This window comes from Emys orbicularis, chromosome 3 (assembly GCF_028017835.1).
Source record: "Emys orbicularis isolate rEmyOrb1 chromosome 3, rEmyOrb1.hap1, whole genome shotgun sequence".
NCBI lineage: Eukaryota > Metazoa > Chordata > Testudines > Emydidae > Emys > Emys orbicularis.
Genome location: NC_088685.1, coordinates 58,348,281 through 58,372,818, shown reverse-complemented (window position 1 = coordinate 58,372,818; position 24,538 = coordinate 58,348,281). Strand labels below are relative to the sequence as shown.

The window sequence follows — 24,538 nt, the reverse complement described above, 5'->3', positions numbered from 1 at the left end:
AAAATGCCAGTGTTTACTGTGCAGGCACGAAAAGTTACATTTGCTGTTTCAGGCGTTTGAAAGTTAAGTGTTACTTAAAATTTTTGAACAAGGCATTTTAAGTTGTTAGTTCTCCTTTATTGGAGTAGGTAGCAGAGCAGTACCATTAGAGGAGTAGAAGAGGAAGAAGGCAGAATTGAGACCTTTCAAAGTTTTGGCCAAAGCGAGGGAGCATGGGGGCGTCATTTGAGCACCCCGCCTCAAGTGCCAAAATGTTGTGGGCCTGCCCTGAGCTTACCCAAGATGAAACCAGGAGGTCCATCCTGCCGAATGAAGAAACATAGGACATGACATAGCTGCTGGACATAATCACTGGACATAGCTGCACCCTGAGTTAGTGTGATTGAAGCTGATCAAGGTACTAAGCACAGAAGAAAAAGTTGGCTATCTTCACCTGGTTAAAAAGTTAAACTGCCATATGACCCTAATGGCAATGATATTCATACAATAGCCAAAGTGAAGGAAGAAGAAGCCTATTGAACAGGTGTGTATACTTTTGGGATTTGATTACTAATTAAAACATCTGTAGCAAGAAACCAGTTAGGGGTAGGCTGGGAAAACTATCCCAGTGCAGTGAAGAGATATCTTGAGGGATACTACTATTTTCTTTGTTCAGTTCTAGAAGAAAACAAATCTGCCCATCACACTTTACCATTGTCACATGACAATGGGATAGTCAGACAAGAAAAACAGGAAAAAGACAACTAGACATATTTCTAACATCACCTCAAACATTTAGCTTGTCTGTTGTTGGCCTATTATTTGTCTGTCTTGTCTATTTAGATTACACTGTAAGCTTTTCAAGACAGGGATAGTGTTTTTGTGTTTGTACAGCACTCAGCATACTTTGAATGCTATCACAATACAAATAATTATTGTTAAAGCCCCACATGCTGAATATGATTTGCATCCAAACCTAACAATGTTACAATACAAACCGTATTAATTCTACAGACTAACTAGGAAAGTGGCATTTTGATCCACACCACACACACTAGGAAAATGTATCCATGCCTTATGTGAAAATTTCCTTTCTAGTAGGAATGAGGTCCACAGATCATCGCATTATGTCTCTTTTCTATGCAGTTTTGGTGGCAGACCAGACAAGGAAGGTGTATCTCCACCTCTGAGAAATCAGCAGTTGGGACACTTCCACAGCCAGGGAAATCTCTAACCACTCTATAAACCTCTACCTCGGTATAACGTGACCCGATATAACACAAATTCGGATATAACGTGGTAAAACAGTGCTCGGGGAGGGGGGGCGGGTGGGTGGCTGCGCACTCCGGTGGATCAAAGCAAGTTCAATATAACGCGGTTTCACCTATAACGCAGTAAGATTTTTTGGCTCCTGAGGACAGCGTTATATCGAGGTAGAGGTGTATTAGTAAGGAATATTATGCACTAAGACTAAATACAACCTCCTGCAGAGCAAGGCATTCAATGAATAACCAACTTTGACTGGCAATACATGCCATCTTCCCCCAGTTAACAGTCCACTTAGGGTGGGCTGGATGTGTGGTCCTCATTACGCTAAGAAAGGAAATTTCCAGGTAAGGCACAGTTAATTATTCATATTCTTATTCGTAACGAGGTCCACAGATCCATGATATCCACTCAGGTTGGACGGAGGTGGAGTGTATACATTTATGTAATAGATGTGAAAGACAGTAACCCATTTCATAATAGTTACTGAAATGCTACAAGCATAGAGTACCTATCTATCAAAGGTAACACCAGATGATGACTGGATATCCAACTGGTAGAATCTGAAGAAGGCATGAACAGTTAAACAGGTGGCTGCTTTGTATATTTCCTTGTATGAAGCAAGTGATCTTTATGTCCATGAAGTTGCCAAAGCTCTGAAGGAATGATCTCTCATTTTGGAATATGGTATTATGCTTTTTTGCCTTTGAGATATAATCTCTTTTCCCTCTGGAAATTTTGATTTTGAGGCCTTCTTTCCCTTCCACATCACATGATAAAGCACAAAGAAAGCATTCACCATTCCAAACTGAGCTGTGCAGTGAATATACACTTTGGAAACTCTGTTAAAGTATGCCACAGTTTCTCTTCGAGGTGCACTGAAGCTAGGCAGAAGCATGGAAGGACAATTTCCTGTACTCTGTGGGCCGGGAGCTAATCTTTGGTATGAAGGCAGGATCGGTTCTGAGAATCACTTTATCTTTATGAAAGGTGAAGTACTGAGGTTCCAGAGAAAGAGCTCCTAATTCAGACACTTTGACAGCAATCACCTTTACTAGTTTCTGGTTTCCCCTTTCTTCTTAGCCTTTTCCCCCCATGCTGTACTCTGCATTGGTGAACAGGTACAGAGTCCTAATGGGGAGAAAAGGAATTCCTTGTGCCAATAAAGGCAGACCTTGAGAGCCTGGAAATTTTAAGCCCATTGAAGATTTTATTTTAATTAATTCTGCAGCAGAAGGAGCTGGTCTGCCTGCCTGCAGCTGTGAAAGCAGGTGAAAAACTGCAGCTCTCTCTGAGATGGAGTCAGACCTCTCCTGCCACTGATTGGCAAAGCTGCATAGAGACCCACTGTCATGGATCTGTGGACCTCATTATGAACAGAAACAGTGTTACAGACTGCTCTCTCTAGTACTGGAAAAATGATTGTCAAAAGCACAGTTCTGGAAGAATCTTGCTTGAGAATCATTTCTGAACACAGCTACAATAGCTAGCACCATTCAAATTTTATTACCCTCTAAGCTAGTGTTGTGGGAATCTGGCAGACGTAGAGGAACAGAATTAAGGCCAGTTTAATCCATAATAAGAGTGTCCATACAGGGATTTAATACCATTTAATTAATCCACTTTAAATTCACACTTTTAGTTAATTCATATTAACTTTTCTGAGTGTCCCTGTGTAGACAAGCCCTCAGTTTGTTAGTAAATGTACAAAGGACCATTATATCATAATGCTAGGCAATCAGCTGGATAGTTAGTTCAAAAATAAATCACAAGGAATATACTGGATGAAACTTTCTTCTTAGGGAAAGAATGGAGACGTTACTCACCTTGTGCAGTAAGCAGGAGTTCTTTAAGATGTGTCCTCTCATGGGTCCTTCACTTTAGGCACATTTGTGCTCTTCACCTTTGATCAGAGATTTTTGGTAGCAGTGCTCATTCAGCCCATGCATATACCCCACATATCCTCCTGCCCCCACAGGCAAACCCCCTCAGTTCCTTCTCCACCGCAAAGTCTCATAAGGGCGACTCTGAAGCAGAACGAAAAGAGGGCGGGTAGCAGAGCACTCCCAGGAGCACACATCTCGAACAACTGCAGTTACTGCACAAAGTGAATAACCTCTCCTTCTTCCTCCAGCATGTTCCTGTGGGTGCTCCACTTCAGGTGACTGCCAAGCAGTATCCGCCTAAGGAAATGGGAGGTTTGCAGCAGAGTCCAATACTGAAGAGAGAATTGTGTTGCCCACAGCCACATCTGATCTTGCTGCAGGCATGAAGGCACAATGATTAGAAAGGTATGAACAGAGGACCAAATTGCTACTCTACATCTGTCTACTATTGGTGCCTATTTAAGTAAGGCTATCGATGTATATAGTGCTCTTACAGAATGTGCTATCACTCTTAAAGGGGGTTGGACATGAGCTCTCTTGTAACAAGTGTCAATACAATGGGAGATCCACTTTTACAACCTCTGTTTCAAAACTACCAAACCCTTGTTTCTGTCCACAATGGATACAAATAGTCTAGGAGATTTTCTCAATAGTTTAGTCCTGTCTAGACAGAAGGCTAATGCCTTCCTGAATTCTAGAGTATGGAATATGGCTTCTTGACTAGTCTGCTGCGGTTTTGGGAAGAAAACCAGAGATGAATGGTTTGATTAATGTGGAATTCTGAGGACACTTTAGGTAAGAATCTTGGATAGACCCATAACGACACTTACTTTCTGGAGAACACCATAAATGGGAGGTCCACCATTAAAGCCCCCAATTCTCCTACCCTTTGGGTGGAAGTGATTGCTAACAGAAAGGCTGTCTTCATAGATAAATCTAATAATGAACATTTAAGCTAGTAGTTCAAATGGATGCTTCATAAGGCATTAAGGACTAGGTGCTGATCCCAGCTAAGAGTAAGGCTTCTGAGCTGTAGATAATTGTCAAACCTTGCAGGAATCTTGCCATAGCTGGATGATAAAAGAAAAGAAAAAGAAAAAAAATATGGATACGTGAAAGGCTGTTATTGCCACTAAATGAACCCTAATAGAATTCACAGAAAGACTTGATGTCTTCAATTACAAACAGGTGATCCAGTACTCTAGAAAGGGAGAGCAAGTTGGTGAAATCTGATGACTGTTACGCCCAAGATGGTATCATTTCCGGAGATATGTATTTCTTGTAGATGTTTTTCTATTATTTAATAAAACACTGTACAAATGAGGAACAAGATCTCTCTATCCCTAAGAACCATCGAGGAACCATGCTTGGAGCCACAGAATCTGTAAATTGGGGTGAAGTGTTTGACCTGCTGTAACGTTATTGACATAAACTGTGACGATATAGATCATTGTTGCAACCACTGTTATATATTTGCAGCAAATTTTGTACAAAGGTTGTCGTGTGAGGTGTCTATAAAAAGGTTATGATTTGCTGGTTATGATTACGCTATCTGTATGTGTGTATCATTTTTGTAGTTGAATTTATGAATATTGGCTATGTACTTTGTATCTCAATGTGTTTGATTCTAAGTAGCATTAGTGAAGCATTTGGTCAGCTTCTTGAGAAAGGAATTTGCAGATTAAGTGTCCAATCAAGAAACGCTTAACTGACAATGGACCATGGGAGACTCCAATCCACATATGAGAAGTCTTCCTGGGATGTTCAAGGTAGCATGTGAGCAGTGGCTGCCACCTGCAAACTGAGTCATGCATGAACATGTGACTTGTCCAAGTCGTTACAAACTCCATCTTGTTGCTGTGATTTTGCACAGGAGAACAAAAGGGGTTTCTGCCAACAAGAGAAAGAATATAAAAGACCCTGGAAACCCCTCCATTTTGTCTTCAATCCTGATTCTTACCTCTGGAGGGACTTTGCTACAAACTGAAGCTCTGAACAAAGGACTGAATGACCCATCCAAGTTGTGGATGTATTCCAGAGACTTGATTTGAACCTGCCGTTTATTCCATCACTGCTACGCCTGAACCAAGAACTTTGCCATTACTGTATATAATTGATTCCATTTAACCAATTTTAGCTCTCATCTATATTTCTTTCTTTTTATGAATAAACCTTTAGATTTTAGATTCTAAAGGATTGGCAACAGCGTGATTTGTGGGTAAGATCTGATATGTATATTGACCTGGGTCTGGGGCTTGGTCCTTTGGGATTGGGAGAACCTTTTTTCTTTTACTGGGGTATTGGTTTTCATAACCATTCGTCCCCATAAGAAGTGGCTGCTGGTGGTGATACTGGGACACTGGAATGTCTAAGGGAATTGCTTGTATGACTTCTGGTTAGCCAGTGAGGTGAGACCGAAGCCCTCTCTGTTTGGCTGGTTTGGTGTGCCTTAAGTAATAAAGGACACCCAGCCTTGGGCTGTAACTGCACTGCTCTAAGCAAATTGTCCTGAATTGATATTCTCAGTACTGTCCCACCAGAGGCCGCATCGTTACACCTGTATCTTAAGTCAGTAGGTAAGGACTGATTGGAAGCTTCCACGAAGAAGAGGTGAGTCTGATGAGAAAGGGATACCAGACTTGTCTTGGCCACCTTGATGCAATTAGTATGACTCTGGTCCAATCTTAGGCCAGGTCTACACTAACCCCCCAATTCAAACTAAGGTACGCAACTTCAGCTATGTGAATAACGTAGCTGAAGTTCGAAGTACCTTAGTTCGAACTTACCTCGGTCCACACACGGCAGGCAGGCTCCCCCGTCGACTTGGCGTACTCCTCTCGCCGAGCTGGAGTACCGCAGTCGACGGCGAGCACTTCCGGGTTCGACTTATCACGTCCAGACAAGACGCGATAAGTCGAACCCAGAAGTTCGATCGCTCGCCGCCGAACTACCGAGTAAGTGTAGACCTACCCTTACTGAGAATCATCAATAGTAACTGTGTTAGTAGATACATGGATGAAAGGACTTCCCTATGTGTGATGAGAAATGCATTTCCTAGAGACAGGGGATCGAGACTCCCTCTGGAGCAGTAAGTGATTCATTTTGCATTTGCTGCCATGACAAACAGATCAACCGCCAGGAACCCCCACACTGAGAATATCATGTGAAGGACTCTGGAGTTTAGTTCCCATTTGTAATTTAGAGAGAAATGTGTGTTGAAGTCATCTGCCATGGCGGTTTGAATACATGGGGGAAAGAAGCTGGGATGAGTATGTGGCTGATTATGCACCAATTCGAGTTTTATCACTTCACCACAGATTGGTGGGGAATATGCTCCTCCTTGATGGTTGATAATACATGCATGACATGTTGTTTGTCATTATCTTTACTTACTTCAATCTGATTAGAGGTAGAAAGTGTAGTTAAGCATTCTGAATGCTCTCAATTCCAAAAGGTTTATGTGGAGAAACTGCTCTTGTGGATACCATTTACCCTGCACTTTGTGAGGTCCCAGGCACGATGCACTACAAAGACACATGCAAATATGTCACAACAGTTGAAGGCAATCTTTTACTGTAACTTTCCCTTGAATCCTGGAGATGTGGTTCACTAGTGTGAGAAATCTGCTGGATGGTAGCTATGCTGTGACTGTCAAAGCATCCAGGAAAGCTTCTATGAAATCTAGACACTGTAGTGGAGTCAAAATTGACTTTCTGGGGTTGATTTGAAGGCTCAGGCTATGAAACAGAGAACACATGGTCTCTACTGACTCCAAACCTCCCAACAAGATCTGCTCGTTATCAGCTAATCATCTAGACACGGGAAAATGATTATGCCCAAACAACAGGTGGCCAGCAATTACTGCCGGAATCTTTGAGCACATCCTTGGTACAAAAGATAGTCCAAAAGAAAGCACCCTGTATTAGCAGTGTTCGTTGTTGATTTGGAAACAAAGAAACCTCCTGTGTGATGGGTGAATAGCAAAATGAAAATATGCGTCTTGTAGGTTGAGACTTGTGACCCAATCTCCTAGCTGTAACGATGGAATTATATCTGCCAGGGTCATCCTCCTGAATTTTTGCTGTTTTATGTTTATGTATCTGTTTAGCAGCCTGAATTCTAAAACTGGTCTCAATTCCCCCTTCTTTATGGGTATCAGGAAGTAGTTTGAGTAGAATCCCCTTCTTCTGTGTTGCTCCTAAACTTAACAGTGAGGTCGCTTCTTGTTCTAGTAACTGACTGTGAGAGGAGTCCCTGAAGAAGGATAGGGATGGGTAGGAGAGAGAGAGTCTTGAAATGTATTGTGTAACCAGAGATTATGGCTTCCAAAACCCATGTGTCTGAGGTTATACGCTCCCATGCATCCTTAAAAAGGGGAGGAAGCAGCATCCAAAATGTAAAGTCCCATTGACTGGATGGTTAGAGACACTCAACCAAGCCATCATAATTGTTGCCTGAAGGACATGGATGGCTGGGAGGATGTTGTTGAGTACCTTGGTCTCTTGGCCAGAGGTTCAGAGAGTGTATGGTACGTTGAATACAGGGCTGGGCATGCTCTTTATGCCATATGAAATCTATAAAATCTTCTCCTATTTACAGGAACATAGATTCAAAGGGATCTCAGTTGACTCTTAAGTCCTTTATGTAAACAGAAATCAATTGAGTCCACAAAGGGCTTGCAACCGTCAAAGGGGAGATCTTCAAATGGTACTCTGAACCTCTCTCAGAAGTTCCAACATCTGCAGCCAAGACGTTCTTCTCATGACCACTGAAGTGGATATAGACTGTGCTGCAGTATCTGCCGTATCTAAGGAGGCTTGGAGCAATGTTTTTGCTAGAGGTTCTCTCTCCTGAACAGTGGCTTTAAACCGATCACAGTGTTTCTCTGGTGGATGTTCAATAAAGAAACTAAATCTGTTGTAATTTACATAGTCATATTTGGCCATGAGCACCTGATGGTTTATTATTCTGAACTGAAGTGTGGCTGAAATGTAGGATTTGAGGCCAAAAAAAAAAAAAATAGAGCTTCTTACAGTCCTTGCTGTATGGGATGGACTTAGAGCTATGTTGCCTGCCCCTTTCATTAACAGCCTCTACCACTAAGAAGTTCAGAGCTGGGTGAGAGAACAGAAACACCGATTCCCTGGCAGGAACATAATACTTTTCATCCACTCTCTTGCAGGTAGGCAGTATTATAGCTAGAGTTTCCCAAACTGCCTTAGTGGGCTCCAAAAGAGCTTCATTCACTGGAATAGCAATTCTCATCCATGATGAGGTGTGTGGTGGGACTTCTGCACATCCACCAAGGGAATCTGAAGTGTGTCAGCAATTTGCTTTATCACTTCCTGAAACTGTCTGAAGTCATCTGCCACAGAAGGTGGAGGAGGCATGACACATCAGGTGAAGAAGAGGAAATATTTGTAAGAGGTGTCACCTCCTTGTCTGCCCTTGCATCTTTCTCCTCACAGGTCTCTTCCTCTGGCATGGGTGGTGACAAAGAAGATTGAAGATAATGCCTTCTTCTCGGTTTCCTCCAATGGTGTGAAAACCTCATCACGAATTGCTGGCGTTAGAACACCCACAGATCCCAGCAAGGCCACTGAGGAGGCCAAAAGGCATAGATGGAGGCATCCATCTGTGTTCCTGCCAGGAGGGTGTCATTTGAGGTCTATTCTCCTGTAAAATATCAGTGCAGGAGGGAGAGTGATGTGTTCTAGAATAGACAGGGGAACCCTACACCAAGACCTGAGAATCTGAAGAGTCTTTTTACACATTCTCCGGGAGTCAGGGAGGGGAGCTGTTCAATTTGCAAAGTAGATTAGGGCAAGGCTGGTTCCCTATGTGATACAGAGATCAGTGATTGAAAGGATCTTGATGCTGACAAACCCCCAATACTTGTTAATATGGTGGACTCTGGCTCTAGAGACTATCTAGTGTTTAGGGTACCTAAACTCTTGTGGTACCGACCATAACAAAGACTGGCCCAGGACAGAGCCTCTGGAGGATGGCTTTGGTACTGATGTAGCCAGCACTGAGCACTTGGCCTGTGAGTGCATCGGCTCTGACTTCCTCAGTATTATATGGGGTCTAGTGGTCTTTGGTACAGTTGACTTCCTTGATATCGATACCGAGTGCTGTTCCGGGACACCCATGTCTCTGCCAGTCAGGATCCAGATACCCAAAGTCAGTCTTAGACTGAGTTTTCTTCTTTGCTTTTGCAGTACCTGCATCACTCAGAGCCTACACTGAACTCCCCTTGGGACCTGAGGTCTCTGTAGCCCTGTTGTGTGTTGGTGACCAAGATCTTCTTGGAGATTTACACCTCCCTCCTTCTCTTTAGAGGAAGATGTAAATGAGGACTTCAGTACCACAGAAGTATTCAGTGACACAGTACTGCCGACGTCTCTAGTGGTTTCCGATGACCGAGATCTTGTGGGGCATTAGGAGTACTGAGAGGTCTATGTACAGGGGGGTTCTTCTGCCTCTGGATTTGCAGCTGGACATAAGGCTTGTTCCATCATTAGTAGTTTAAACTTATCTCCCTATTTTTTTTCAAATCTACCCTTGAAAGATGTGCAGATCTTGCACTTACTAGGAATATGGGTATCACACTAACAGTGGAGGCACTGAGAATGCCTGTCACTGATTGGAATAGCCTCACAGCAGGAGAAGCACCTCTTGAATCCTGAGGAACCTGGCATTCCTGAGAAAAAACAACAAAAGAGACAACCCCAAGAAAGGGAAGTTCTAAACTACTATCTAACTATATCTAAGAATAAAAGGATTTTATTTTTAGGAGAAAACAGAAAAAACAACCGAAACACTAAGAGGTAAGTAATTATAAACTATCTAAATCCTAAAAGGAGAACAGACACATGTTGCAGACTCCATCTCAGGACAAAGGCAGTTGATAAGGAACTGAGAACAGTTCACCTGCGCAGCTCCAAATAGCCTCGGCATGGGGCAGCAGGATGTGTGGGACACATGCATGGACCAAATGGGCACCGCTACCAAAAATCTCTGATTAAAGCACAGGGCGCACACACCTGAAGTGGAGCACCCACAGGGACACTACTCAAAGAACTGGATATTTTGTAATGGTTCCTACAAGAACATTTTACTATATTAAATAAAAAAGTATATTTTATATACACACACACATACACACACACACTTTTTAAAAGCTTAGACACATACAACGATCAGGGGGGTGATGGATCCCAGTCTCAGCAGCTACTTGCCAGCCTGCACTGTGGTGTCTCCCCCAGGCCAGAGGGGCCTGCTGCGGGGCTCGCTGGGCTGGGACTCCTAGTCACCGCATGGTCAGCACTGCCCCCTTCTCCCTACTGGCTGGATAGGAAGCAGCAGCAGTGGTCTGGGCTGGAGCTGCGCTCAGAACAAACTGATCCCTACCCCAGGTCAGGCTGGGTTGGACCAGCCAGCACCATGGGGTGAGAAACCTCCCCATTCGCCCACTCTTCCTGGGATAGGACTGGCCCACTAACCTCCAACGAGCAGCTGCAGCCTAAGCAGGCAGGCAGAAGCAGAATACCCACTTCCCCCTCCCCACTGGGGAGGGAGAGGGCCTTCCACCTCCCGCTGGGTAGGGAAAGGACCTGGGGGCTGTGCATATCCTGTGAAATTGGAACATTTACCCATGACACTGCTGTAATTTTTTTAAAACAAATCTGTGATTTTTTCAGGGCCTGATGGAGTAGAAGAACCCATGCAGGTGCTAATGGAAGAAATGGACAAGCAGGCAAGAGAGACATCTGTCTTGAAGCACGATGCAATGAGATGAAAGACTAGATAAACAGGAGACCCAGTGGAGGAGCTCACGTAGGATGTGCCATTGCCACAATAAGCTAGGAAGATGATTTTGGCAGCAACATTTTGAATGGACTTGAGAAGACAAGTTAAAACCAGTGAGATTACAGTAGTTAAGGTGGGAGAGGGCAAGGGCCTGGACAAGAGCATAATTCACATTTAGAATCTGTAGCCCTTTCACTCCTCTCCAATCAGACTATAAGGATTTGATATTAGCTGAAGTTCTATGCCTAAGATTTTTGAACCTCTATGTAAACCCCAAGAATGTAGCTTTCCCCAGCTATCTTTCTAATAAGCAGTAAACACTTAATTTTCAAGTCACCATACAGAACTAGTAATAAAACATGAAACGTCACTATGGCAAAGATAGGCATATCTATTGAACTTGGTTTACAATGCCAGTATATCCACATATCTTAAAAGAATAAATATACTAACAGAACTTAAACATTAAGATTTTTCAGTAACAGCCATCCACTACAGTACAATTTCCTCTTCATTTTGGAAGAATGCAGTACCTACCCTCTTTGAAACAAATCCACATTGTAGAATTTGTGGAGCTCCACGGAGAATTCTACCATAGCCTGTACTTCACTCATTTTTATGTAGACGCATAAGCCAAAATTGTTGTCTGCACCTTAGTTACTGGAAACAAACAGAGAAAACAATTTTTTTTTTTTTAGTCAGAGGCAAAAAGACACCTTTTTTCTTTTCAGGACCAGTATGTGGCATGGGCTGTGTGTAAGCTTCCACACTGCCTCTCTGCACTTTGAGTCTGAGTGCATTAGGGGTAAGCAGATGTTGCATGCCAGCAGTTCCTACTGCCACTCCTTGATTCAGCTCCGCGTCTCCACTCCAAAACATACTTGCCTAGTGCAGCTGAGCCAGCATGTGGGATGGGGGGTTAGTAATTTAAATATAGGTGTTGGCCAGTAGCAAATTACTACCCCCGAAGCAATGTGAGGGAAGGGAGTCTTGCTTCTCTAAGGCACAATGCTTTCCCTGCACTGGACCTAGGAGTCCTTCATGCCATCCCATACACAGGGCTTCTGGCAAAACCACTATCTAGCCCTTTTAAAAAATGATTTTATATTTCTTTTCTAAGAAGTCTTCTCATCCATTTGCAGCCTCAAAAATAAAATGAAGAATATTGCTAGGACCCCATTTAATCCTAACCACATAGAACACTATTTTGACATTCCTCTGCTTAATTCACTTTTTATGATGGTTATTAGTTTTAAAAACAGACTGAATCACTATGTTCCACTTCAGTTTAAATCATGTCAGTGCAAGCAAGAACAGTGTCTTGAATTTCAACATTCTTCGTACTGTACAGTTTTAAAAGTTACAAATCAGTTACAGATTGTGTAGGGTTGAGTTTCTTCTCCAACAATGTTTGTTCATATCTATGATTTCTGTTTGTTACATATGTTGTAGCACCAAAAAAGCTGAAGTAAAAAGAAGAAAACAGAACCTTAAAAGTGTTTCTTTGCACATGGCCAAAACCTGATACCATTGAAATCAATAGCTACATTTCCACTGACTTATTGGGCCAACTTCTGCTGGAGAGAGACAAGTGTCTGAGCCACACAGAGCTCTTCTTCACACCTGTGTGGCCCAAAAGCTTGCCTCTACCACCAAAAGAAGCTGGTCCAATAAAAGATATATTACCTCTGTGACGTTGCACTCCAAATGATTTTATGAAAACATGCTAATGAGTGTGAATATAAAGTAAGTGGAATATGCTTCATGCAAAAGGTCTCTTGTAAGGTATCATTACAAAGTTTATAATCTACTGAGTGTGGTCATCCTATTTGTATGAATATTTCATTCTTGTATATGAAACTAAGAATATAAAATATAACTCTGAGTGTGGGCCATTAATGGTGGTTTAGAATCTGGATGGCTCCCATTAACTAGGACAATTGACTATAGATGGCTCTGTTTACTTGCAAGCCTTCCTGTGTGTCAGGCCGGGAAGAATGAAGGCTTGGGATCTCACAGGACCATGTCACCTGGTACTGGAATCCATCTTAAACCTGGTGCTTTTCTATTTAGAAGGGTGGAGATCCAAAGAGACAAAAGATTCCTACCTTGTGCCAAAGGTATATAAGGGGGTGAAACAGAACAAAGGGGGTGCAGTCATGAAAAAAAACCTAGCTACCACCTGAGCTGGAACAAGAACTGTACTGGGGAAAGGATTGGGCCCAGACTAGAAAGGAGTCTACTGTGTGAAAGAAGCTTATTGGAACAACTCTGAGGGTGAGGTTTCATCTGTAACCAGTTTCTTACTGTACTAGGCTTAGACTTGTGTGTTTTTGTTTTATTTTGCTTGGTAACTTACTTTGTTCTGTTATTACTTGGAACCACTTAAATCCTACTTTTTATACTTAATAAAAATCACTTTTTGCTTTTTAATTAACCCAAAGTAATTAATTCCTGGGGGAGCAAACAGCTGTGCATCTCTATCAGTGTTATAGAGGGCAGACAATCTATGAGTTTACCCTGTATAAGCTTTATACAGAGTAAAACGGATTTATTTGGGGTTTGGATCCCACTGGGAGCTGGGTGCTAGAGATAAGAGCACTTATTAAGCTGTTTTCAGTTAAGTCTGCAGCTTTTGGGGGACGTGGTTCAGACCTGGGTCTGTGTTTGCAGCAGGCTAGCGTGTCTGTCTCAACAAGACAGGGTACTGTAGTTCCAAGCTGGCAGGGAAAACTGGCTCAGAGGTATTCTCAGTACATCAGGTGGCAGTCCCCAGGGGGTCTCTGTGATCCAACCCGTCACAGCCTCATCCAATGTGTCTCTCTAATATCCCGAGCTACACCTACATTGCACACAAAAGGAATCAATGCAGTTATGTAAACGGCAGACATACACTACAGCAGACCTTATAATGAAAGTGAAGTGTATCATAATGCAAAGACCAGAACTAATGCAAGGTTTTAGTAAAAGTACAGTAGCTAGTACAAAGTACAGTAGAACCTCAGAGTTATGAACATATCGGGAATGGAGGTTGTTCATAACTCTGAAATATTCGTAACTCTGAACGTTATGGTTGTTCTTTCCAAAGTTTACAATTGAACATTGACTTAATATAGCTTTGAAACCTTACCATGCAGAAGAAAAATTCTGCTTTTAACCATCTTAATTTAAATGAAACAAGCACAGAAACAGTTTCCTTACCTTCTCAAATCTTTTTTTATTAAACTTTCCCTTCTTTTTTTTTTTTAATAGTTTACGTTTAACACAGTACTGTACTGTATTTGCTTTTTGTTTTTTGACTCTGCTGCTGCTTTATTGCATACTTCTGGTTCCAAATAAGGTGTGTGGTTGACCAGTCAGTTCATAACTCTGGAGTTCGAAACTCTGAAGTTCTACTGTACTGTGTCTAGTTCTTTTACACAAGTAAAATCTGAAGATCATTTTGAAATCCAATAGAATTAAGCACTAAGAATGGAAATCCTTACATTAAACTACAATTAGTGATTCAGATGTCAGTTACAATCATTCTATTCTATGCTAAGGGCCAAAATTCTGCTTTCATTTACACCTTTAATTCTCACTGGCTATAGTAGGAGTTGCATGGATGTTAGGTGACAAAAGAGGGTCAATAAACTATTAGAAGAAAAAAAACTTTGTTCTTACCTCTACTGGTAAACAATCCATTTTAATATGTGAAATAATCAGTCTTCCAATTCTCCATTACTGCTATCAAAAACATGTTTGCACTAAAAAAAAAAAAATAATAATAATTAATTGTACCTCTTAATGTAAGCACACATAGCTCAACATCCACTATTTTTCCTAACTTTTCCTCATGTGTTTGTTAATCTATTATCTTCAAAATGTTAGTGAAGAATAATTCTATCTCCACCATATTCGTGAACAATCCAGGCTTTTAAACAAATGAAAGTACTGTCAAAGACTTTGATTTTCCCAATCTGCTTTGGATTTCAGGCAGGCAGAGAACAGGATTCAGACATATTTCAATACACTGAACTCTTACTTCTTTTTATTAAAGATGGTTCAAACAGATAGCAGATTTCCCTTCTGTATCTCTCACAACTGCAGAGAAATAGTGCCCAAACTTACGTCTGTAGGGTTGTACAGCTGTAAAATTTAAACTGTTGTTGCCTTAGCTTCAGAGGGGAAAAAAAAATCAAGAAATAAAAGTACAGTATAAAAAATATACATGCAATTTCTTAAAATTGGCATTATTCTTGTTGGGTCAGTCTTAACGCAGTGCCTTTAAATCCCAAGGATTTTGTCAAAAAATCCTTAGGTGAAAGCCTGCTCCCACTAATGTCACTGGCAAAACTCCCACTGACATCAATAGGGCCAGGATTTCACTTCTTTTGCTTACAGAGTGTGTAATACATATTTCCCCACACTCATTTTTAAAAAGGGTTTAAGATCTAAAGTAGGATAACTGAACTTGGAAAAAACTCAAGTTGAGTAGTTGACACTTTTAGTCCTAAAATCCTACAGATTCAGTCACAATTTAAATTTTGAGGAAGTAGCTGATCATCACAGCCGCTAAAACACAGTGAGAAGAGACTGAACAGCAGAAATACATAAAACGAAGAAGGGAGGAGAGAAGACAGTAAATTACACGAGTTTGTAATCTCGTGGTTCTCCTATGTCTCTTACTGCTCCTTCAGTGAGTCCTGTGGAGGATAGTCCTCCAACTTTTTGGGGGGAGTTCTACAGGCCTCTGTTCTTGGTTCCCCTCTCTTCTCCCTCTACACCTTATGCAAACACAAATTCAATTACCATCTATATGCTGACAACTCACAGATCTACCTCACTAGTCCAGAACTGTCTTCATGTGCCATAACTAAAATCTCAGCCTGTCCGACATGCCTCATTGACATCTAGCCATCAATTCAAACTAAATATGGCTAAAACAGAGCTACACAGTGTAGTACTGCAGAGTACACTTATTACAGCAATGGAAGGGGTTTTTCTGTCACTGTAGTAGCCACGCCCTCAAGAAGCAGTAACTAGGTCAATGAAGAATTCTTCCATTGACCTAGCAGTCTCTACATCGAGGCATAGGTCAGCTTAACTACATCTCTCAGGGGGGTGAATTTTGCATACCTCTGAGCAACATAGCAAGGTTGACCTAAGTTTTAGGTATAAGCCAGGCCCGAGATACTGCCTTTCCTATCCACCCACATAGCTAAAACTCTCATCCAGAACTCATCATCTCACATTTTGATTACTGCATTTGTCAAAGCCAGAGAAAAGGATGGCACAACTTGGACCCGGCACATCCATTCAGAATCAATCTTTTTTCTAGTCTGTTGATTTGACCATGTCACCCCTCTCTTTGCATCTCCCCGTTGGCTCCCCCTTCTCTATATCAAATACAAGCTACTAATCTTCTCTTTCAAGGCCCTTCACAGCCAATCCCCACCCTACCTATTATCTCTCATTTACTATCAAGATGTCGACTCCTACCTCAGATGAGCCTATGATGCCAGACTGTAGCCCACTTGCTAAATTTTCAAACAAGCACCTTTGGGCTTTTTCCCCATGCTGACCCTCACACGTGGGAGAAGTTCCCTGTAAACATCTGCAAAGCTTCCTCATTATCCCCTTCAAAACACTCATGATGCCTATGCAAAACTTGACAACAGTTAAGCCACTGATGAACTGATACCCTTGCCTATCATACAGACCAATACTGTCTCATTGTTTCCTTTTATTCCTCATCCATCATCATCTTTTCTTGTATTTAGATTAACAGGTGCTGGAACTAGAGGTGCTGCAGCACCCGCTGGTTTGAAGTGGTTTCCATGATATACAGGGTTTACAGTTTGGTTCAATGGCTCTCAGCACCCCCACTTTATAAAAACTGTTCCACCAGCCCTGTTTAGATTGTAAGCTCTTTGGTGCGGGTGCAGTCTTTTTGTTCTGTGTTTGTACAGCACCTAACACAATGGGATCCTAGTCCATGACGAGGGATCCTAGCCTCTATGGTTACATAATAATCAGCAATAATACAAAAATGATTATTAGAGTTTTAAAGAGGCTAAAAAACCCTCATCATTTCAATCTTCCTACTTTATTGGTTTTTGTGACCATTATTCTGAGATTTTTATGACAAGTTTGTGACAGCTTGGATATTAGAGGGGGCTGATCTCTAACCAGTGTTCGCACCTTATAATCGTAGCTAACTACGAATTTAACAAGCACTCTAGTCTTTAACGATTATATATATACACACATATACACACACACACACACACATATACACACACACACACACACAAAGATGATATTTCATATTCTAAAAAGTGACTGGTTCAGTTAGGAGATATTGGTTATCTGTGTGTACTTAGAGTCAAATCTATTTTATTGATAAGTTTTTACTATGTTTTACTCCTGATAACCCTGCAGAGCTATAACAACTCTAAGAACAGGTTTACATTCTGGTCTGCAACCTTTGGCTAAGTTCAAATGGCAGAATTTTATTTTGTACTGAGTATAAGACAGTAAGGCCTGGTCTACACTAGGAGTTTATGTCGAATTTAGCACAGTTACATCGAATTAACTCTGCACCCGTCCACACCACGAAGCTATTTAGTTCGACATAGAGGTCTCTTTAATTTGACTTCTGTACTCCTCCCCAACGAGGGGAGTAGCGCTAAATTCGACATGGCCATGTCGAATTAGGCTAGGTGTGGATGGAAATCGACGGTAATAGCTCCGGGAGCTATCCCACAGTGCACCACTCTGTTGACGCTCTGGACTGCAGTCCGAGCTCGGATGCTCTGACCAGCCACACAGGAAAAGCCCCGGGAAAATTTGAATTCCTTTTCCTGTCTGGCCAGTTTGAATCTCATTTCCTGTTTGGACATCGTGGCGAGCTCAGCAGCACTGGCAACGATGCAGAGCTCTCCAGCAGAGATGGCCATGCAATCTCAGAATAGAAAGAGGGCCCCAGCATGGACTGATCGGGAAGTCTTGGATCTGATCGCTGTGTGGGGCGATGAGTCCGTGCTTTCCGAGCTGTGATCGAAAAGACGGAATGCAAAGATCTACGAGAAGATCTCTAAAGCCATGGCAGAGAGAGGATACAGCCGGGATGCAACGCAGTGCGGCGTGAAAATCAAGGAGCTGAGACAAGGCTACCAGAAGACCAAAGAGGCAAACGGACGCTCTGGATCCCAGCCCCAGACATCCCGTTTCTACGAGGCACTGCATTCCATCCTAGGTGCGGCCGCCACCACTACCCCACCACTGACCGTGGACTCTGAGGATGGGATATTGTCGACGGCCGGTTCCTCGGACATGTTAGCGGACGGGGAAGATGAGGAAGGAGATGAGGAGGACGAGGCAGTCGACAGCGCTTACAACGCTGATTTCCCCGACAGCCAGGATCTCTTCATCACCCTTACAGAGATCCCCTACCAACCGTCCCCAGCCGTTAACCCGGACACAGAATCAGGGGAAGGATCAGCCAGTAAGTGTTTTAAACATGTAAACATTTATTTTTAACAGAACAGGAATATTAACAATATTAACAATGGGTTGTGCATGATTACTTTGCCCTAGGCGCTTAACGTTTCACTCCTTGGCAGTGCAACTACTGAAAAAAAATCTAACAATGTCCGGTTTAGCATGATTGTTCTGCCCTAGCCGCTCTACTGTTTAGTCCCTGCCAGTGCAGCTACAGTAAAATCCGGTCTATATGTCCGGGGATAGAGCTGAAATCCTCCAGGGACATTTCCACGAAGCTCTCCTGGAGGTAATTGGAAAGCCTTTGCATCAGGTTCCTGGGGAGAGCGGCCTTATTGGGTCCTCCGTAGTAGGAGACGTTTCCGCGCCAGGAGACAAGCAAGTACTCCGGGATCATTGCCTTGCAGAGCATGGCGGCATACGGCCCTGGTCTTTGCAGGCTTTCCCGAAGCATCCTTTCTTTCTCCGTCTCTGAAATCCTCATCAGAGTGATGTCGCTCATGGTGACCTGCTTTGAATTAGGTAGTGGAATGTTAGTATTGGGACTGCTTGCCTGTTCCTTTACAGAACGTGAAAGGAGGCTAGTGCTATTATTAAAGTTTTAAGCAGCCACAAGTCTACGGCTTACCATGTCAGCCTGCTACACAAATTCCGGTGTCCTGCCCCGCTTCTCTGATCTGCACTGCAAGACCCCAGGCACTGAATGCGAAGGCCGAAAATTCGACCTTGTCCTGAGTGCGCATGTGATAGGTGCTGTGCATGGTCTTGTTCACAGAGAAAGACTATGTTCTTTGTTCACAACTAAATTTATCTTTCTGAGGAATTCACTCCCTTTTTCCCATCCCACAGCTGCGACTGTCTCCCGACCTAGCCTGGCATCACACTCCCAGAGGCTAGCGCAGATGAGGCGTAGGAAGAAGAGGACACGGGACGACATGTTCTCGGAACTTATGGGCTGCTCCCGAGCCCAGGCAGCCCAGCAGACCCAGTGGAGGGAGAACTTGTCCCAAATGCACCAATCACACATGGAACGGGAGGAGAGGTGGCGGCAGGAAGACCAGCAGGCAACTCAAACGCTGCTTGGACTAATGAGGGAGCAAACGGACACGCTCCGGCGCCTTGTGGATGTTCTGCAGGACCGGAGGCAGGAGGACAGAGCCCCGCTGCAGTCTCTCTCTAACCGCCCTCCCCCGCCACCAAGTCCCATACCCCCCCTCACCCAAAGTCACAAGAAGGAGGGGCGGCAGAGTCCATGAAAACTCTCACTCCACCCCTGCAGACTGCTCAAGTACCAGAAGGCTCTCATTCCCCAAAATTTGATAAGTCCTTTCCTTCCCGCCTCACTCAAGCCCCCGTCCAAGTTTCATCCCCCAGTTTCATGTGTAGTTGCTAATAAAAAAGACGTTTCTGTTAATTACTGTTTCCATAATGTTCTTTTACAGGAGAGTCTGTCTGAAAGGGAGGAAGGGGGTTGGTAATTGGACAGGACAGTCACCTTTACCAGGGTACAGACGCGGGGGCAGGTTCAGCAGCAGGGCACACACACATTGCAGTGACTAGTTACCCTGGTCAGTCTGGGAGGTGGTTTTCATGTTCTGTGTGTGTGTGGGGGGGGGGGCTATGTGACTTTGTGGCGGGGGAGGGCGGTTAGAGATCTTATGCAGCCACGCAGCAGGGGATCTGTAACCGTCCTCCCCCTGCCACAAAGTCACATAGCCCCCACACACAGAGTCCCGAACAGGAGGGGTGGCAGGCTCCGTTGAAACAACCAGTCCACCACTGCGGAGCCTGTCATTCCTGGAGTTTAGAAGCGTCCTTTGCATCACTACACTACACCCGCTCCCCACCACAGTCTGCGTCCCAGGTTCAACACTTTACCGAGAAAACAGTAATAAAGAAAACGGTGTTCATTAACAAAATTCAAGTGATTTTATTTTTAAACGTGTGTTGGAAGGGGGGGGAACGAGGTATGTAACTGGAGAGGATAGTGAATATTTACTTGGTAAAGAAACGGGGTCAGGTTCAGCTTCTCTGTACACAAACTTAATAGTCACAGGTTACCCTGCTCACTCAGGAACCTAGCTTTCAAAGCCTCCCGGATGCACAGCGCGTCCCGCTGGGCTCTTCTAATCGCCCGGCTGTCTGGCTGGGCGTAATCAGCAGCCAGGCTATTTGCCTCAACCTCCCACCCCGCCATAAAGGTCTCCCCCTTGCTCTCACACAGATTGTGGAGCACACAGCAAGCTGCAATAACAATGGGGATATTAGTTTCGCTGAGATCACAGCGAGTCAGTAAGCTTCTCCATCTCCCCTTGAGACGTCCAAAAGCACACTCCACCACCATTCTGCACTTGCTCAGCCGGTAGTTGAAGAGTTCTTTTTCAGTGTCCAGGGCGCCAGTATAGGGCTTCATGAGCCAGGGCATTAGCGGGTAGGCTGGGTCCCCGAGAATCACTATAGGCATCTCCACATCCCCAAGAGTTATTTTGTGGTCCGGGAAGTAAATACCTTCCTGCAGCCATCTAAACAGACCAGAGTTCCTGAAAACATGAGCGTCATGAACCTTGCCCGGCCATCCGACGTTGATGTTTGTAAACCGTCCCCTATGGTCCACCAGTGCTTGCAGCACCATTGAAAAGTAGCCCTTTCGGTTAATGGCTGGCCTGGTGGTCCGGTCCCAGGATAGGGATGTGAGTTCCATCTATAGCCCCACCGCAGTTTGGGAATCCCATCGCGGCGAAGCCATCTATGATGACCTGCGCGTTTCCCAGGGTCACTACCTTTGAGAGCAGTAGCTCAACAATTGCGTTGGCTACTTGCATGACAACAACCCCCACGGTAGATTTGCCCACGCCAAAGTGGTTCGCGACTGACCGGTAGCTGTCCGGCGTTGCAAGCTTCCAGAGGGCTATGGCCACTCGCTTCTGGACACTCAGGGTTGCTCGCATCCGGGTGTCCGGGTATCCCAGCAAAATTCAGACTTGCTAAAGGAACACTACACTTTTTTCATGCTATAAACAGTCAAGAATTATGCATATTGTAAAGTGAAGCTGCTGACTGACATTTACAAAAAATAATTTGACATGATTGACATGAAAAACTGAGATTGAAAAAGGTCCTAGATAAGATTCTTCTATTTAACTGGCCCTATCTATATCCTTGGAATGTACCTCAGTTTCATACATGCACAGGGGGAGTAGTCTTAGACAGCAAAACAAAGACTTGTTTAAACTTCTGCTACTGATTTCATAAATTGGAATACTGCACAAAATAAAGCAGAGTTGTTGCAATTTCCCCCAACCCAAGCACATCCACTGGAAAAAAAAAAAACATTTTTATTAACTGAAACACAGAACACACAGACTATGTGATTCACTTTGTAAGTACAGTTATTCCTCAAACTAAAAAGGCATAAATTATCCAAAATGAAACTCTTACAATTCTGGAAGTACAACACAAAAGCACAATAATGTCTCCAATCTAATTAGTTAAGCCACTCACTTCTACCAATTTAGGCTCCAGTCCTGCAATGAGATCTGGGGGTGGATGCTTGTGCTTGTGTGGAGCACCAGTCATAGGTGCCGACTCCAAGGGTGCTCCAGGGCTGGAGCAACCACAGAAAAAAATTAGCGGGTGCTTAACACCCACCGGCAGCCAGCACACCAGTGCCTCGCGCCCACCGGTGGCCCTGCCAATCAACTCCTCCCCTCCCTCCCACCACGATCACTGTTCCACGGCGTGCAGGAGGCACTGGGGTGGGAGAGGAGAGGAGCAGGGATGAGGCGCACTTGGGGGAGGGGGCAGAACTGCCCGGGAAGAGGCGGGGCGGGGGCAGAGCGGGGGCAGGAAGAGATGGGGTGGAGGATGGGTCTTAGAGAAGGGGTGGAGTGGGGGTGGGGCCTCGAGCAGAGCAGGGGTAGGAAGAGGCAGGGTGGGGGTTTGTGGAAAGGGGTAAAAAGGGGGTGGGACCGGGGGCTGGGCGGGGGTTGAGCACCCCCGGGGAAAGAAGGAAGCCGGCACCAGTGATTCCACTGAGACTTCATGCAGGTGCAAGGGAACACATAAATAGATGTGAGAGCTGGATCAGAGCCTTATTTACTTTTTCACCACCTAATGTGCTAAAACATGCCCAATTGATTCTAAGCTGTTTGTATATGAACACAGACCTTTTAAAAATTGACAAAATTCTGAATTCTGTCTTCTGTATGTACACATACACACATACGGAGATATTTCATATTCTAAAAAGTGACTGGTTCAGTCAGGAGATATTAGTTATCTGTGTATACTGTTCTGTCTTCCGCAATTTTTCACCATTTTGATGGAAGGAACTTTAACACAACATTCTTTGCACACACATTTAGGTGTATGGTTTTAAATGCTAGGAGAAAAGAGGAACGAACTCAGACTTACATTTCATTAGACACACAGCCTTTTTATACTGTTATAGACTCAACCTATGACCTTTATTTGGTATCAGTTATGGTGTTTCCATAGCATCTTCATTTTTTGTTATTAATTTGATCAAATCAGATTTCTGCTAAGGCTATAATAATAATAATGTAATATGTTCTTCAAAGTCCAATTTCAAAGCGGAGGAGAGGGACAGAAAGGAGGGAGCTTGCTGGAAGCTGTTGCTTCCTGTCTGTACTGGCTGATCTGCTTAAAAGGGCAACGTACTTGAAGTGGGGTCAGCATGCACGTCTCTCTCTCTCACTCATGCACGCACCCCCCAGCACTTTGGAAAGTCAGCACCTGTGCAGCCGTGCATGTGCTGTCAGGAGGAAGGAGTAGTGCCCTCCAGCTGGACAGAATGGGATCATCATCATGTTCAGTTTTTGAAGTGTTTGCAGCTACTGCCCTACATCTAGTGTGTTTCCTCCCTCCTGCCTCAGTCCATGCTGTCTTGTAGAGTGTGAGGCTACATTAACAACAGCGTATTAACCCTTGAGGGCTCAGCCAAGTGCTAGTTCATCATTTAGCAGCAAGGCATTCCCTGGGAAATATTCCACCCTCTTACCCCACTACCTCAACCAAGCCTCACAATCATTCATTGCTGTGTACAATATTGTTTGTTTAAAAAATGTATACTGTATATGTATATAATGTCTTTTGTCTGGTGAAAAAAATTTCCCTGGAACCTAACCCCCGCATTTACATTAATTCTTATGGGGAAATTGGATTCGCTTAATGTCGTTTCGCATAGAGTCGCATTTTACAGGAACATAATTACAACGTTAAGTGAGGATTTACTGTATATGTTTCAGAAACAATGGCCTTGAAAACGTATCAAACTTAATGATCAGCTCTAACACCTTCAACAGACACATTTAGTCACATAATTGGTGATCTTGATGAATCCAAAGGAACCAGTTTTCTGTGCTTTTTGAGAGGAGAATGAATCCTTTTAATGTTACTATTTAAACTACTGACGACAACATTTACATTAGAATAGTTATCTATTAATTTGATAGTTTTTTCCTACTATTTACTTGTTATGCTGAATCAGAAATTCACACACGGATTTTGGTAAACACCAGTTTACAGCTTTTAAATTTATTTCAGTTAGAATGAGAAATGACCTATTAAATACAATGTTATGAAGAATAAAAAATAAACTGAACTGCTGTACAGATCCAGGTTATAAGAAGCCCTGCTCACCTTCCAGGTATTTAGATTTTAGCAAACAATGCCCACCTTATCACTCAGTTTCACACATTCCCCTCCAGAACATACAGACAGCTGATCCTATTCACTAGCAACATGCCCCTCTATCAAATCACCATTGACTCCACACATTCTTCTTCTCATGTAGGCTTCTAAACAGTTCAATAACTGTTATTGTTTCCCCAACAGGAACAAGAAGAAACTCTATTATTTTAACTTTTTTTTTTTTTTAATATTTCCGTTCATAGTCTAAAATTAGAGTCTAATGACTGAAGCATCAGAACACTTTCAAATATAAGGAGTTTTAAAAAGTAGCATGTGTCTTTTGTTCTCCTCCACACACACAAAAGATCCTATTTTTAAAAGTTGCCAAGTAAGGGAAACAACCACCCTAACTTTGACTACATAAGGCTACCGAGGCAACAAGAACATCCATTAAGGAT

The 24,538-nt window shown here is 43.3% G+C and overlaps 1 protein-coding gene across 1 annotated transcript in view; it reads right to left on the bottom strand.

Moving 5' to 3' along the window:
- The window catches only part of FAM135A (family with sequence similarity 135 member A), a 153,936-nt gene that overhangs the window by 119,042 nt on the left and 10,356 nt on the right, over positions 1-24,538 (bottom strand). The window contains exons 2-3 of the mRNA XM_065400926.1: positions 14,607-14,689; positions 11,481-11,603 (exon numbers count right to left, since the gene is read on the bottom strand). Of these exons, the coding sequence (XP_065256998.1) occupies positions 11,481-11,557 (77 nt within the window). The 5' untranslated portion in view covers positions 11,558-11,603; positions 14,607-14,689. The remainder of the gene's footprint in view (positions 1-11,480; positions 11,604-14,606; positions 14,690-24,538) is intronic.